This window comes from Podospora pseudopauciseta (genome assembly GCF_035222475.1).
Source record: "Podospora pseudopauciseta strain CBS 411.78 chromosome 7 map unlocalized CBS411.78m_7, whole genome shotgun sequence".
NCBI lineage: Eukaryota > Fungi > Ascomycota > Sordariomycetes > Sordariales > Podosporaceae > Podospora > Podospora pseudopauciseta.
Genome location: NW_026946667.1, coordinates 193665 through 208336, shown reverse-complemented (window position 1 = coordinate 208336; position 14672 = coordinate 193665). Strand labels below are relative to the sequence as shown.

The 14672-nt window shown below is 54.5% G+C and overlaps 4 protein-coding genes across 4 annotated transcripts; 2 read left to right on the top strand and 2 right to left on the bottom strand.

Moving 5' to 3' along the window:
* Positions 1-567: 567 nt before the first annotated feature.
* Positions 568-2949, top strand: QC763_702740 (uncharacterized protein; the record flags this gene model as incomplete). Its single annotated transcript, XM_062915288.1, has 1 exon — positions 568-2949. One exon carries the CDS (start codon positions 568-570, stop codon positions 2947-2949), a length of 2382 nt encoding a protein of 793 aa, XP_062761351.1.
* Positions 2950-3257: 308 nt separating this feature from the next.
* On the top strand, positions 3258-6449 carry QC763_702750 (uncharacterized protein; the record flags this gene model as incomplete). Its single annotated transcript, XM_062915289.1, has 1 exon — positions 3258-6449. The coding sequence occupies one exon, from the start codon at positions 3258-3260 to the stop codon at positions 6447-6449; it is 3192 nt and encodes a 1063-aa protein (XP_062761350.1).
* A 216-nt stretch (positions 6450-6665) lies between these two features.
* On the bottom strand, positions 6666-8249 carry QC763_702755 (uncharacterized protein; the record flags this gene model as incomplete). The annotated part of the gene is made up of 1 exon (XM_062915290.1): positions 6666-8249. The coding sequence occupies one exon, from the start codon at positions 8247-8249 to the stop codon at positions 6666-6668; it is 1584 nt and encodes a 527-aa protein (XP_062761349.1).
* Positions 8250-8530: 281 nt separating this feature from the next.
* LKH1 (serine threonine protein kinase CMGC group) lies at positions 8531-14552 on the bottom strand. The gene is made up of 6 exons (XM_062915291.1): positions 11073-14552; positions 10934-11015; positions 10521-10871; positions 9999-10458; positions 9856-9943; positions 8531-9800 (listed from the first exon to the last, which is right to left on the bottom strand). Exons 1-6 carry the CDS (start codon positions 11973-11975, stop codon positions 9588-9590), a joined length of 2097 nt encoding a protein of 698 aa, XP_062761348.1. The 5' UTR covers positions 11976-14552; the 3' UTR covers positions 8531-9587.
* Between the last annotated feature and the right edge of the window lie 120 nt (positions 14553-14672).

Genomic DNA, 14672 nt, shown 5'->3' with positions numbered 1-14672 from the left:
CCCGAGTCAATAGACACCAAGGGCTCTACTCGCCTTTTCTTTTCGCTGGTCGCAAAGTTCCCCGCATCACCCCACGATCTCAGCTCTCCAAGTTTTCCTGGTCCCCTATCCTACCGTCAGCCTTTCACAGGGTTTTTTTTCTTACAGTCACGTCCGCTCGAGTGTGATGCCGGACTTCCTCTACAAACATCCTTTACAATCATATTAGCAAACGTGGCTCCCAGCTTCAAACGTCTTTTCAATCTTCTGTCGAAGGTCCCGCCAAGGGCACCTTCAGACAACAACTCCTCACTTTTGCGCCAGCTTTCTCCCTTCTACGCCCTCCGCAAGCGCTTTCAAGGGCGCCTTCTCGACTTTCGCCTAAACAGACATCCACGATATAAGCAGAGCGCGCAGAGTCGGATATATAGATTTCTTGCCGAACGACAGCGGAAGCGCCTGGAGCAAAGGAGGCTGGTGGACATTGTTCGTCGCCAATTCCAACTCGGCGCAAAACCCACCCGACGCTTGACTCCAGGCGCAAAACCGAACGAGATCTCGAACGAGACCGCTGGCGGAGAAAACAAGATGGCGTCACGTCATGGTTACAACTATAATTACGCCTCCAACCCTAGCGGCTATGGTAGCGGTGGCGAGGCTGGACCGCCACGGGAGGCTGGTGCCCGGCGCAAGAAATTAGCTGCCTTTGCTGGGAGTGTATATCGCGCTGGTGCTGCTGCTGCGTCGGAGATCAAGGAGCAGTACAACAACACCCGGATACGAAATGTGGAGTCTATGGATGCGAGCCAGTACTCTATTCCTGGGTCGTTTCCCGATGTCAAGATCATTCACAAGGGGGAGGAGCAGATGGTGCTTTTTCCTACTTATGCAAAGATGCATGTGAAGGGAGCTGGAAGACACCCGCCTGGTCATGTGGTGGTTCAGACACAACCGCAACAGCAGCAGACTAGGGATGGGCAGTCTCAGGGGCAAAATCAGGAACGGTTTTGGAAGGATGAGTGGGATAAGAATGCCGACGATAACGCGGTCGTGGACGTTGACATCAGGGGTTGGATATATATGCCCAACACGGGACCGATGACCAGAAGAAATCGCATGGTGATTGGTCTTGCCAGGAGGCTCAGTGGCATTCCACCACCGACGACATCGCAGGGAGGTTCGTCAGCCGAGGACCATGAGCAGATGAAAGAAGAGAAGAGAATCGCAGAAGAGGCAAAGAGGATTGAGAAGCAGGGCAGAGAGGAAGAGGAGGTTGCGACAAGAGGGGGCTACAGCGAGGGTCCAGACCGAAGTGACTCGGCCCGGGGGCCACGAACTGCAGCCCGTAGGACAGCCTCGAACTCCCCGCCACCATCACCACCATTGCCGGCAAGGACGAATACGGGGGGGCCAGCCGACCTGACTGAGGCTGAGCTGGCAGTGGCCAATGCGAACCTCATGGCGCGAATAGGACCGTTCATGACGACGCCTCTTGTCCAGCATCCAATCACACTCTTCTTCTACAACGATACTCGATCGAGATCTCGTACGATACAGACAGATGACTCTGGGCATTTCATTGTCCGTGTGTTTCTGGACTTTGTGCCCACCCATGTTAGGGTACTGGCGAGTGAAAACATCTCGGCGACAAATCCCATCGAGATTATCGATTCTACCGGTGTAAGCTTGATCAGCGATGTGGACGACACAATCAAACGCTCCAATATTGGCATGGGAGCTCGCGAGATCTTCCGTAACACTTTCATTCGAGATTTGGCGGATTTGACTGTTCCTGGAGTCACCGAGTGGTATCATACTATGCACGATCTTGGGGTCCAGTTGCATTACTGCTCCAACAGTCCATGGCAATTGTTTCCGGTACTTGCGACCTTCTTCCACATGGCTGGGCTGCCACAGGGCTCTATACACCTGAAGCACTACAGCGGGATGTTGCAAGGAATTTTTGAACCAGTGGCGGAGAGGAAAAAGGGGACACTCGAGGCTATCTTGCGAGACTTTCCTGAAAGGAGGTTCATCCTAGTAGGCGACAGCGGTGAGGCTGATCTCGAGGTCTATACCGACCTTGCAGTCCAGAATCCTGGGCGCGTGCTGGGTATCTTCATTCGCGATGTCACTACCCCTGACGAGCTTGGCTTTTTTGACTCTGGATTCAAGCTTGACAGTGACCAGCGGAGTACACTAAGGGCTACTCGAGCGAGGATTGAACAGCAAAGTGAGCCCAGAAATGAGGAAGCACGGCCGCAATTGCCTCCCCGAACGTCAGCCTCATCTGCGGGATCTAGAGGGCCTGTGGAAGGGACCTTGATCGACTTCTCCGATGACTCAACTCAGGTCAGTCCTAGCCAAAGCCGCAGAGAAAGTAACCAGGAGAGGCCGAGAACGGCGGTGCCTTCATCAGAACTTCCCCTCCGTAAGGCACCACCACCTCGGCCTGCCAAACCTGATGCTTTGAGGAGCGCCTCGGCATCAGACACAGCTGCTAGCTCGCGGGACAGCCCTGCTTCTGCACCCAACCCTCGTGTTCACGCATTATCTGTGTCGAGCGGCTCTCGACCACCAATCACCAGTACCGCTAGTTCTCCTGCTGCTAGCCGTGATAGAACGACACCACCGCCACCTCCCCCACCTAGGCGAAGTGGGACGGGATCGAGTACGCAGAGTCTGCCGCAAGCGCAACATCCAGTGAAACGAGCCAACGCCAGTTTTGATGGAATTATTCACTCTACATCCTCTAGCCAAGGGTCACTGACGCCCCCGAATGTTCCACCAAACAACGCGGCAGCTGCTATGAACAAGAAGGTGGACATATGGCTAAGGCGGTTGGCACGAGCTCATGAGACACTGGATGGGATGGGGGTGCCGCTGTACACGTGGAGAAGAGGCGAGGATGTAATCAAGGAGGCGGAGGGTATTGTGAAGGAGGCACTGAAGGAGGCCCATAAAAGATAGGGGTGTTGTGATGAATGATGAGACCATGAATCTACATATTTTGGATAGACAACCCTAACCCCCTTGCCACACCGCCTTCCTTATTATATCTTGTTTGCCCCACTTTAAAAATAGTGAATCTTTGGTGGAGCGGCAGAAAGAGAAAATGCGCCTGGTCTTGAACAATCGTTTGAAGGGCGACAGGCAGCCCCGCCATAACCACAACTCCCGTACGTCGGCTTCGGTCCTTGACTCACCGGCCAACAGGCACCCGCGCTCAACCCGATTATGAACAGATCCTCGTCGGATAGCGCCGCGGGCATGACCCAATGAACCGCTTGCGCCTCCCAAGCCGCCTCAAGATTGCTCGACCATCTTTAAAGAGCCACCCCTCGAAACTTGCTCTACGAACGAAGAAGGTTCCGCCTGGCTTTCCTTCCTACATTGGTGTCATTACCCGACACCACATACCCAAGCTCTTGTCAGACGGCACCTCGGTTTGGTTTCCGTATCCAGGCCGGTCACCAAGAGGACACACGCTCCGAGCTGTGTTGAACATTCCTCGAGAGCTAAACCCGACAATCACGACGATAAACAAGGCCGTCGCCCCGGAAAAGAACCAGGGCAACGCCCAGACGATGACTTCCTACACCCAGGTGGTCACCACCCCCACGGCTGACACGCCGGGGGCGTGTGTGCTGCTGCATTTCGACCGGCGCCGTTATCTCTTTGGGCGCATGGCCGAGGGAACACAGAGGGCGATGGTGCAGAGGAAGGTTGCGATGGCGAAGATCCATAATATCTTTGTCACGGGCACGGTCGATTGGAGCACAACGGGAGGGTTGCCGGGCTTGATGTTGACTCTGGCCGACGTTGTGGCAGGAGCAAAGGCTGCTCGTGCCGACGAGCTTGCCGTGCGGGAAGCGAAGGGGTTGAAGTCGAAGGATAGGGATATCGATGACGACCTTCATATCTACGGAGGTAGGAACTTGGTACATTCTCTGGCTACTACCCGACGGTTTATCTTCCGCAAGGGCATTCCCCTTAGTCTGAACGAGATCCGAACCGATTCGCCGTCTCAGAGAAACGACCGTGCCATCCCCGACTTTGAGGATGATCTCGTCCGTATCTGGCACCTACCAATAACCTCGAATTCAAGCGCCACTCGTCCAGGGTCTAGAAAACGCAAACACAGCGACTTGGAGGAGGGGGAGGAAGAGGCCGAAACGGCAGTTACAGAGCAGGCTGAGCTTTCGGATGCGGAGGCTCAGCACATCAGACAGGCTGCCGTTGCGGGCATGTTTTCTTCGACGTGGAGTCTTGATACCCTGCACGAGGTGAACCTGCGCGATGCCGACCCATTGGCCAAGATCTTTTTCCGTTCCGAAGGCGGTATGATCGAGGAGTACAAGGGGCCTCGTCCTGGCAACACTGAAAAGTTGCCAGATATTAGAGTCTTGATCCGTTCGCCATGGCCGGCGGCCAAGATTGAGACGCTCCCCATTACGAAGCCGTCCAACGAGTCGCTGTGTTATATCGCCAAGTGCCACCCACGACGTGGCAAGTTCAAGCCCGAGGAAGCTAATAAGCTTGGTGTTTCAAAGTTTGACTTCAAGAAGTTGATCGATGGAGAAACTATCACGCTCGAGAATGGCACAGTGGTGACTCCTGACATGGTCATGGAGCCTACTGTCGCGGGGCGAGGCCTTGCCGTGATCGACATACCAACCGAAGACATGGTGAACAGCTTCCTCGCTCGTCCAGAGTGGTCGGATTCGGCGCTTATGAGCGGGATTGACGTGATGTATTGGATCTCATCGGAGCAGTTCAGCGCTTACCGTGATGAGAGGCTCGTTGAGTTCATGAAGAAGTTTCCTTCGGTACAGCACGTTCTGCTCGGCCAGGATGTTTGCCCAAACACATTGGCGCTGCAGGATCCAGCCGACAAGACGCTCAAGCTGAATTTCATTGACCCCGATCGGTTCCCTCTACTGAAGTTCGACAGCCGGCCGCTTGCCCCTGTGGATGCGGGCGATGTTGGCGCGGCTGGCGCCAGAATCAACTTGCATCCCAAGCCAGGGCCTTCTTCAGAGTTTTTGATTTCCCCTATCGACCCAATAGGCACCCTCAAGGCATTGGTTGGACAGCACCGCGAGGTGGTAGAGATGGCAAGAGAGGCGAGCAAGAAGATTGCCGACCCGGCCTTCCTTGTCGAAGTTGAGGAATCCCAGAAGGATATCCCCAACTGTGACACAGAGATCATCCCGCTGGGTACCGGCTCTGCCTTGCCGTCCAAGTACCGCAACGTCTCTGCCACGCTCATCCGTGTCCCCGGCCACGGCAGCTACCTGTTCGACTGCGGAGAGAACACACTTGGCCAACTCCGCCGTTTGTATGGTAACGAAGGCACAGACGAGGTCCTCAAAGACCTCCGCGCCATTTACATCAGCCACCTCCACGCCGACCACCACTTTGGCACCGCCAGCATGATGGCCCGCTGGAACAAGGTGACCGCCGGAACCGACGCTTTACTAGGTGTCATCGCCACCGGAGGGTTCCACTCCTGGATGCTCGAGTACGACGGCGTCGAGCCTCTGGGTCTGGACCGCGTAGTCGGCATCGTTCCCTACCGTGGGGGGCAGCCCAACGCCGATTTGGGCTGGAAATTTCCGCCCACCTTGAACCAGTCGGAGTGCAATACCGTGCAGGAACGTTTCCCAAAGGTGGAGATCTGTTGGGTAGACCACTGCCAAAATGCCACCGCCATCGTCATGACCTTTGCCCCCTCTGGCCTGAAGATCGCCTACTCTGGAGACTGCCGCCCGTCTAAGAAATTCGCGGAGCTAGGAAAGGGCGCGCATTTACTGCTGCACGAGTGCACCTTTGAAGACGGGCTCAAAGGGGATGCCGTGGCGAAGAAACACTCCACCATCAGCGAGGCGCTCGCGGTGGGGAGGGATATGGGCGCGAGAAGGATCTTGCTCACGCATTTTAGCCAGCGGTACCCGAAGCTGCCTGCTCCTGAGGGGGAGGGTGAGAAGGTGGAGTTGGGGAAGGACACGGCGGTGCTGTACGCGTTTGATCATATGAGGGTGAAGTTGGGGGAGTTTAAGCAGGCGGAGGAGTTTATTCCTGCGATTAAGAAGTTGTTGGAGGAGGAGATGAAGGAGAAGGAGGGGGAGGATGGGGAAGAAGGGGAGGAGGGTGGGGAGGAGGCGGCAAAGAAGGCTGAGAAAAAGAAGGAGCAGGAGAGGAAGAAGGCGGAGAAGCAGAAGAAGAAGCTGGAGCATGCCAAGGCTGCCATGGAGCAGAAGAAGGGGAAGGGGAAGAATAGGGGGAAGGTGGCGGAGGTGGTGAAGGAGGGTGAGGGTGGTGAGAAGCCAGAAGGTACAGATAAGCCTGAGGAGAAACCCGAGGAGGTGACCAGCTCTGAGGGCGACGCAAAGTCAGAGGAAGTCAAAACCCAAGAGGGTGTTGAAAAGCTTGAAGTGAAAGAGTCAGAGGATGTCGTCATGACATAGATGATGAGCATGCCATAGACAGCCATCTTTAGAGGGACCTGCATTCAGGATATTTAGAGGCCTATATCTCGAGTACTTTGTTCTGGACATCATCAGGCAGCACATGTGTCAATGCATATCAAGTTAAACAACTATTTTACCACAGCCCTCACATAATTATGCTATTCACAAGTGAAATAAATGATGCCACTATTCTCACACACAATTCCCGCTTGCTCAAAACCGACAGAAATCACCCCACTCTGTCCTGCCCCCATCACTTCCTGGACTGCTCCTGCCCCTTTCGAGCCCCCTTTTCAGCCTCGCCTTTGTGCTCTTCTCACTGTAGCATTCGTCCAAACGTTTCTGATGTTCACGGCGACACAACAAAGCCGCTTCATCGTTGTCCATGGCAACCAAGCTGTCGTATTCTTCCGGCCGGGGTCTCCCAGAGAAGATGGTGCTGGATCTTGTTCTGGCTGATGGTTTGTGATCCTGATAATCCTGATAATGGTTGAGGATTTCGTCGGCGTAGTAGCTTGAGGAGGGGGGTGGGATGATGGCGGTGTGAACTTGGGGATTCAAGTTTGCAGGAGGGTGAGAATGATGGGGTGGGGGGCAGCGGCGAGGAAGGGAAAGGGGGGGTATGGGGGCTGTCCAGCTTCGGCGAGGGGGATGATAGTCTCTAGAGTCACTCATGGATGGGGGTGTCGGGGGTGGTATGGGATTTTGGATGTGATTGCCGGGGGGAACGAGGGTGTTGAGGATTTGTTGGTAGTGGTCATCGTCGGAATCGAAGGCGCCGTCAAACCCGCCGAATGGTTCTTGTGGTGGTGGTACCGGTGGTGATGGGCTTTTAGGGTCAGTAGTTCTGTACGGGTTGTTGGTGCTGAGTTGCCTGCTGCCCTCACCCTCATATATCGCATTGCCACCAGCTCGGTGACCAGCATTGTCAGCCAACCTCACCTCCTCAACCCCCCTCACAAAATCCATGCCCACCCTCTTCCCCCCAGACCTCCCCTCCTGCAGCCTCCTCACAACCCTCAACCTCCCCGCCAGCACCTCACTATCCCTCACCATCTCCCCATCCATCCACCCCCCCAACCACCGTCCCTCCAGCCTCGGCGTCCTCCTCTTCGCCCGCGATAAGCAACTCCCCCTCAACCCAACAACCACCTCCTTCCTCCCGCCAATAACCCCCAAAACACAAGCCAAACACCCACTTCCCACCCTCTCCCACCCCGTCCCGAACCTTTCTTTCACATCTTCCATCCGTACCCCCCTTCCAAAATACCCCTCCCACCGCTCCTCATCCACCCCGTCACCCACCTCAAACCCCTCCATCAACACAACCACCCCCGCCATATCCTCAACAAACCCCCTCACATCCCTCCAATCATCCCGTTTATATTCCTCTCGACGCCGAGAAATAAACCTCAACCAAGACCTCACCCCCTCCCCGCCATCAACCACCTCCTTCCTAACCAAGCCATAAACCTCCCTGACAAGGTCATAATCGAGACCACCATGGGCTTGACACAACCCCCGTTGACGACTGCCGGTAAGCAAGAACGGAGCAACAACCCTCCTCCACCTGGACGGCGACGACACTTCCCTCGCGGTGGTGGTGTGTTTCGCCAGCACCTCGAAAGGCAAAACCCCCGAGTCAACCACCTGCTTCTGCTCCGCGAGCCATTGGGCAGGCATCTCCCTCGTGGTTACCCCCCCAGCCATCATCTCGGGCGGGAGACGGAGCAACGAGGCGAGCATCTGGAGGGAGCTGCTCCGTATGGCGAGTAGAGGCGACGGGGTGGTGGTCATGCTCTTCTGGATACCTAATCTGTAATCAATCACTCAACGGGCTGGCGATTCGATTCGATGCCGTTGATGTCTAAGGGGACGAGGCGAGAGACGAAGATCGATTTTTCTGAATTGCTTGCTTGCTTGCTTGATGATGATGATGATTTCGATATTCCGCTCGCAGAACGATGATAAAACGCGCAACGAGTTCGACCAGTACCAGCTACAAGCAACAAGACCATCACCGCGAGCCCTTTCCCAAAAGGACTATGACAATACCCCCTGGCTCAATCAACAAAACCCCCTTATCGTCACAAAGGAACCCAGTCCATAGTCCTCTTTCTTCTGTCTTTATTCCAGACACACTGACAACAATACACACACACACACACACACACACACACACACACACACACACACACACACACAACGCCCCAATAAAACATTTGTCTGCTATCTATATAGCCACCCAACAAGACACCCATCCATGTTGCTGTTGCCTTGCCCATTATTCCCGCCCAACCCTTCAGGCGTGGCAGTTGTATATGATAGCTATCATATCGTTGGTGAATCGCACGCTTATGGGTTGAAGCAACGTATGTAGTAAGATGCCGAATAACGCTAAAAGCTCCATGATGTTAGCAAAGACTGGATCACAAAACACCAACAGAGGTGAGAGCGGGAGCAACGCACATTTAAAACCTCCATCAGATCCTAGATACATCCATAACGACTGCCGGTGCATAGTCGAGGGTATACTTTGTGTGAAATGAACCAAAACCAATCAAGCCTTTCTGACCGTGTTGCACTGCGGGGGACAGCACCGGTATGAAATCACCATCTCAAGCAGAGCGAGCGGGCAAGCCTTCATCTGTCGCCAGCCACCATGATGTTGCAGGCACCCCATGAACACCCGTGAAACAAGTTCCCTCTATGAGATCCGAGCAGCACTCCAGTCCCTCCCAAGCCTCAACACACATTATACCACACATCCCAGAAAAGAAAGGCCAATAAAACCATGCCAAAATGAACCAGCCTACGACTCCCCCAAAAACCCTCCCACCCCCAACACCAGTCTTCATATCTCATTTGCAGACCAAAAGGTGTGCAATCACCACCGCACAGTAAATGCGGACCAAAAACCCATAACCGTGGACGACGATACACCGAGCCATGGCACTTGCTGATGTGTGCTGTATGTGCCCGGGTTTGACACGAGATGCTCGCCTCGGACGCTGAAATCATCACCTAGACTGCCCGTCACTTGTCACGACCTTCGTTTCTTTCATGTCGACGTCCAGCGACAAATTGCTTAAAGCTTCTCCGGCGCAGCGTGGGTGGCTGCCTACGTTCTGCTCATCATGGCGCAATGGCCGACAGTTCGTTGAGTCTCTGCTTTTCGGCGCGAATGCGAGCAGCCTCGGTTCCGTCGTCGGGGTAAGCGTGTTCTTGGAACCAGGGATGGCTCAGAGCCTCCTTGGCCGTTATCCGTTTGGCAGGGTCATAGACAAAGATCTTTTGTAAAAGGGCCAAGAACTCTTTCAGGAACTTGTTATTCGGTGGAATGATCTCCTGCAACAGGGTTAGCAGACTCGTCATAGATGGGTCCACGCAACAAAACACAAACCGGAAGTGTCTTCATTGCTCTGACAAATCTCTTCGACTGTCTTGTGGTATCTGCTGTCGGGTAATCAAGCTTGTTCCGCTTGAAGTACCTATCGTGCTGTCAGTTGTGCTGCTCCAGCGAAGAGCGTCTTCTGAGAATCTTACCTGGATGCTGGGTTGGTGCCATTGCGTGGCTGGCGGTTAACAGACTGGACAAGGTGAGTGTCAATATTGGCGTCCACCACCGCCTGCATCATGGCCAGATGCTCGAGGTTATCGTGTGTCTGGAAAAGGGCATCTCCGGTGAAGAACTCGACGAGAATGCATCCAATGCTCCAAATGTCGCAGGGGAAAGACCAGCCAAGACCAAGAATGATTTCGGGTGCACGGTAATGCCGAGTTGACACAACGGACGAGTGATATTCGTCCTGAAATGTTGCAGACCCAAAGTCAATCAACCGGATCTCGGTGTCCAACAATACTCTTCTTTGTGTGGCCTGGCGGGCAACATTGCTGCTCGAGGATGGAATCTTGCGGTTGTACGTGAACGTCTGGTACTCGTTATGACAAAGCAAGATATTCTCGGGCTTCAAATCCGTGTGGATCAAGTTGAGATCATGCAAGACTGCGAAAAGAAAGAGTCAGCAACACAAATCCCGTGGTGTTTGGCCAGAAAACGGTACGCACAGGCTACGCTGGTAAACAGCTGGCGGGCGAAGCTCTGAATCTGGCTGTTGGGAAAGGGGACGAAATTATTGCTCTTAAGAAAGTCGAACACGCTCTGACCCAACAGGTCCATAACGATGCAGATGTGGCCGCGGTAGTCGAAGCAGTCTCGGAGGTGAATGCACCTGTTGCGATTCTCCGGGTCGTTGGCCTTGAGCGTTTCCAGGACTCGGAGCTCAATCTTGCTGGCTTCGCGGTACTTTTGCACCGAGCGAATGATCTTGATGGCGACCAACTTCCCTGGACGCTGCCTGTCCTTGGCTTGGACGACTTTGCCGAACGTGCCTTGTCCAAGCAGCTTGACCATTTGATCTGTTTCAGACTCGCGTCAACAGGATGCCCGAGGCGTTCATCATAATCGAGCAACAACTTACATCGCTCAGTCAAGGGATTGTCCGGCACAACAATGTAGTGACCTTCGTCATCGTCGACCCGCGAGGTCTGCATGTGCGGAGGCTAGCATTGGTGGTTAGTGTAGCTATTCACAATGGCACCGTGATGGAAATGGCTCACATCAGTGATGATCTGGACCGGGACATCTCGGGACTTCTTGATGGGCTGCCGAGGAGGAATGTAGCTGGCAAAAGCATCTGTGACCAGAGCCTCGCGACGCTTCGCCTCGCTGTTCGTCTGCGCCCGGGTTCTTTTCCGCTTCTGGCCCTGGCTCGCTTGCTGCAACTCGTGGTCATACTGACCGTTTGATGAAAGTGAGCCAAGTGAGGTAGCGGCCGTGGTATGATTGGCAGAGTTGGTACGGCCACTTGACGTTGTCGATTTGCTTGGCGACCCATACTGGCGAGGAGTGTGGGTGTGTGATGCGATATGGTGAACAGGGTCGTAAGGCGCCGCATCAGTCTCTTTTCTCCTCCTCTTGGCCGGAGGGGCGACCGAAGCATCGGTCGGGCCGCTGGCATAGGAATGTCCGTTGGTCAGGTTCTTGGACGTTGCCGGCTCCTCGGGCTCGGGGGAGTCATCAATGACGATGATTTCGGTCGGCAGGCCATTTTTGTAGAAATCATTCCAATCGACATCTCTCTGTCTCTTTTTTGACGATGAGGGCGGCGGGTTGGTCACCACTTGGGTTCGGCTTGACTGCGAGGTTGCCGGCATGGTTGAGTAGAGCGATTCCGAGCGATGGGAGGCCAAGTCGGCCGAGTCGTGTGGGTGGTGTCTCGATGGCTCCAGAGGCATCAGACTCGCTCCATTTGACGCGGCGTGTGTCGCCGGGTGAGTGTTGTAGCCGGAGGTAGAGGGATAAACGAGACGGGAGGCAGGAGGAAGCACCGGGTTCGTAGAGCGATAGGCAGAGGTATTTGGTTGTGGGAACGATTTATGCTGCTGGTGGTGGTGTGGGTAGTGAAAGTGACTGTGACTGTAAGGAGGGAGCGTCGCAGTTGCAGTAGTCGGAGTCGACATTGTCCTGCTTCGCTACTCTCTGCAAAGAGGGTGGCAGGGTTGGGAAAATGGGAAGAGTGTGGGAGAGGACGAGGGCAGGAAGGTCCCGTATCGTGTCTGACCCGGGGAAGGTGGAGGCAGTCGGTGGTTAAGGTTTGACACCAAGTGAAAGGGTTGCGTCCCGAGCTGGGTGAATACCGGCGAGTGGTATTCCTAGCTGACGTCGGGGTTTTTGGCGAAGCCCTCGCGCGCTGGCTGGCCGTTGGGAGCCCCGTCACGGAGGTATCAGCATTCGACCGATTGACGACACGATAGAAATCAAGGCGGTTGGAGTGTCGAGTCTCGAGTCTATCTCGTCGAAGGTGCTCAATGATGCTGGTGAGGAAGGAATGGAGAAGGTGGAAGCCGGAATTTGGACTGAAAGCAGGTTGGCGCGAAGATGGAGCGAGGGAAGGAAGCCCAAGCCCCGTTTGTCGCTGGTGTCTGCGCTGCGCTGCTTGGGTGTGTGCTGGGTGTGGTGGATGGTGCTGGGTGTGGTGAATGGTGCTGGGTGTACGCTCGGCTGAGGGAACTCTCTCGTCCACTGGTGCTTGAGTGGTTGAGTGTCTTTGATAGGGTGTGGAAAAGGGGGACGTATATTTTTCGCCGCGGCCAAAGGACGGTTGATTGCCCTAGAATGTTTCGCTCAAGTGTTGGCGTCTTCGGCGAAGGGGAACGGGCGACTGGTGACTTTGGCGACCCTGTTTAGGTTTTCACCCGTTGGCTCCAGCAGACTCTCGGTCAAACCACACCTTGTCGATGTCAACACCGAACCAGCACCAGGAGCACAGGGCTGGAACCGCCTTCACTTTTGCACAAAAGAGCCAATGACGAATATACCGCAGCAGCGCCCGTCGTCAACGTCCCAAAAACAACACAGCAACTTCAGATGGAAAATGGCCCAAAAGCCCACCCTGCCATTGGGTACGTTCACATCTCGGCTTTGCCAAGCCTCGAGTTTCGCCTTCCACTCTTGTTGAAACCTGACCTGACCATCCATGCTTGGTCCCGCGCCACCAATGCCTGGCACAGTGTGGACCCCCCAAGTCTCGCACTTTCCTCTAGTGGTGTTTGCGACGCTGACATCAGACCCGATGCGCTGATTCGTGTGCCCGTCTTTGACATTAGGCGGGGCTCTTCGAGGCTTCTTAGGTAGAAACACAGTGTGGTAGGACAGTGCGGATCCCTTCCACTTTTCAACATCATGAGATATGCCCATTGAAGCATCTCGAACCCTCCTCAGTTATGTGTCTGTAACCTTTTTATGTCTTGTAGCTGGCTGTCATCATCTCGTCGTGGAAATGACTGTGAAAGAGCTATCAGTTATCCACCCATCCATCCATCTGTGCGTACGGTGGTTTTCGCTAGGATAATGGACAACCACATGTACGCCGCTCCGGAAGCACCTGGCATGGAGTGTTGCATGCGCCAGCGCGGGTTCAGTCCCTCCTTCATTGATATTAATTAGCACCAGTCCCTCCCTCCCCTCTTGCTTTTCCAGTTGCTGTTCATTCTTTCTGTGTGTTTCCGTGGTTCTTTTTAGGACCGGCCGGGGCAGTGCCTGGGGGCTGGCTGGCTGACTGACTGGCTGTTCCGGAATAAGAAGACAACAAGAGAAAACGAGCTGGACCTTTACATCATCCTCCCAGGATCAACGGATGGGTATCGGCCGTGGTCTGGGGGCGTGGTCTGTGCCTTTTGCAATCGGCCTACTTCGTTCATGTTGAAGCATTTCTTACGTTCAAGGCAGCTGCATATATATCGAAGGATTGGTTGGTGTTGATGAGACTCTGGGTCTCTGATCTTTCTCCACTCTGTTCCACAGTCGTGGACCTGATTTCCGAGTCATCAACCACGCGGCAGGGTGACAGACTTCCATTCCCACCTGGTGTGGTGTTGATTCACCTCAGCTCCCAAGAGGCAGCCCCCAGAGCGGGATCGAACATGGACAATAACAACCTTCTTTATGGAGACGCGCCTGCTTAGGGGCACCTTCGGCGATTTATTACAGCCTTCCACAGTGCCAGCAACCCTGTCCTACGGCAGCCAGCCCCGCCAATGATGAAAGAGAAATGTATAAGACGGGGTATCGTCAGGTCTTCCTTGGGTGGCTTTCTGATTTTCCATTTGAATTTACACAAGCCTCTGTATGGAAGAAGCTAGCCCTGACTGTCGTCTTGCAAGCTGTTCTCTCTGGCTATCGCGTAACTCAGCGCAGCATTCCATCCCAAGCCGAAGGGTATGGTTGCGCCTTGCAGCTTCGCGAGCGGCACGGGAGCGTGCTCTTTGCCTGGCGGTTGTGGAAAACGGAAGCCTCGGTGCGCGCTTGATGGCGGAGGAGGAGCCCTGCAGTGCTACTGAGTCCGTCTCGCACCAAACCTGACCGCCCAGCTTCCTCCTTTTTTCTCAGCAATGAATAAGTGTATGCTGTGCCTTTCTCACACTGGAAACCAGCATCCAAGAAGGGGGAAAAGGGCCAAGTGGTGATTAACAGTTTGGCTCCCACATTAACAAGAAACTTATAAAGGTGGGACGGGCCAAAAAGATCACATCCCCCCCTCCATCGTCCCCCTCCATGCACATGTAGAACCCCGGGATCTCTCCTCATCGGTATTTAGCGCGATCCTATATGTGTGCACACACTGCAACGAGCAGGCGGGTTTTGTCGGGGAAACGCAA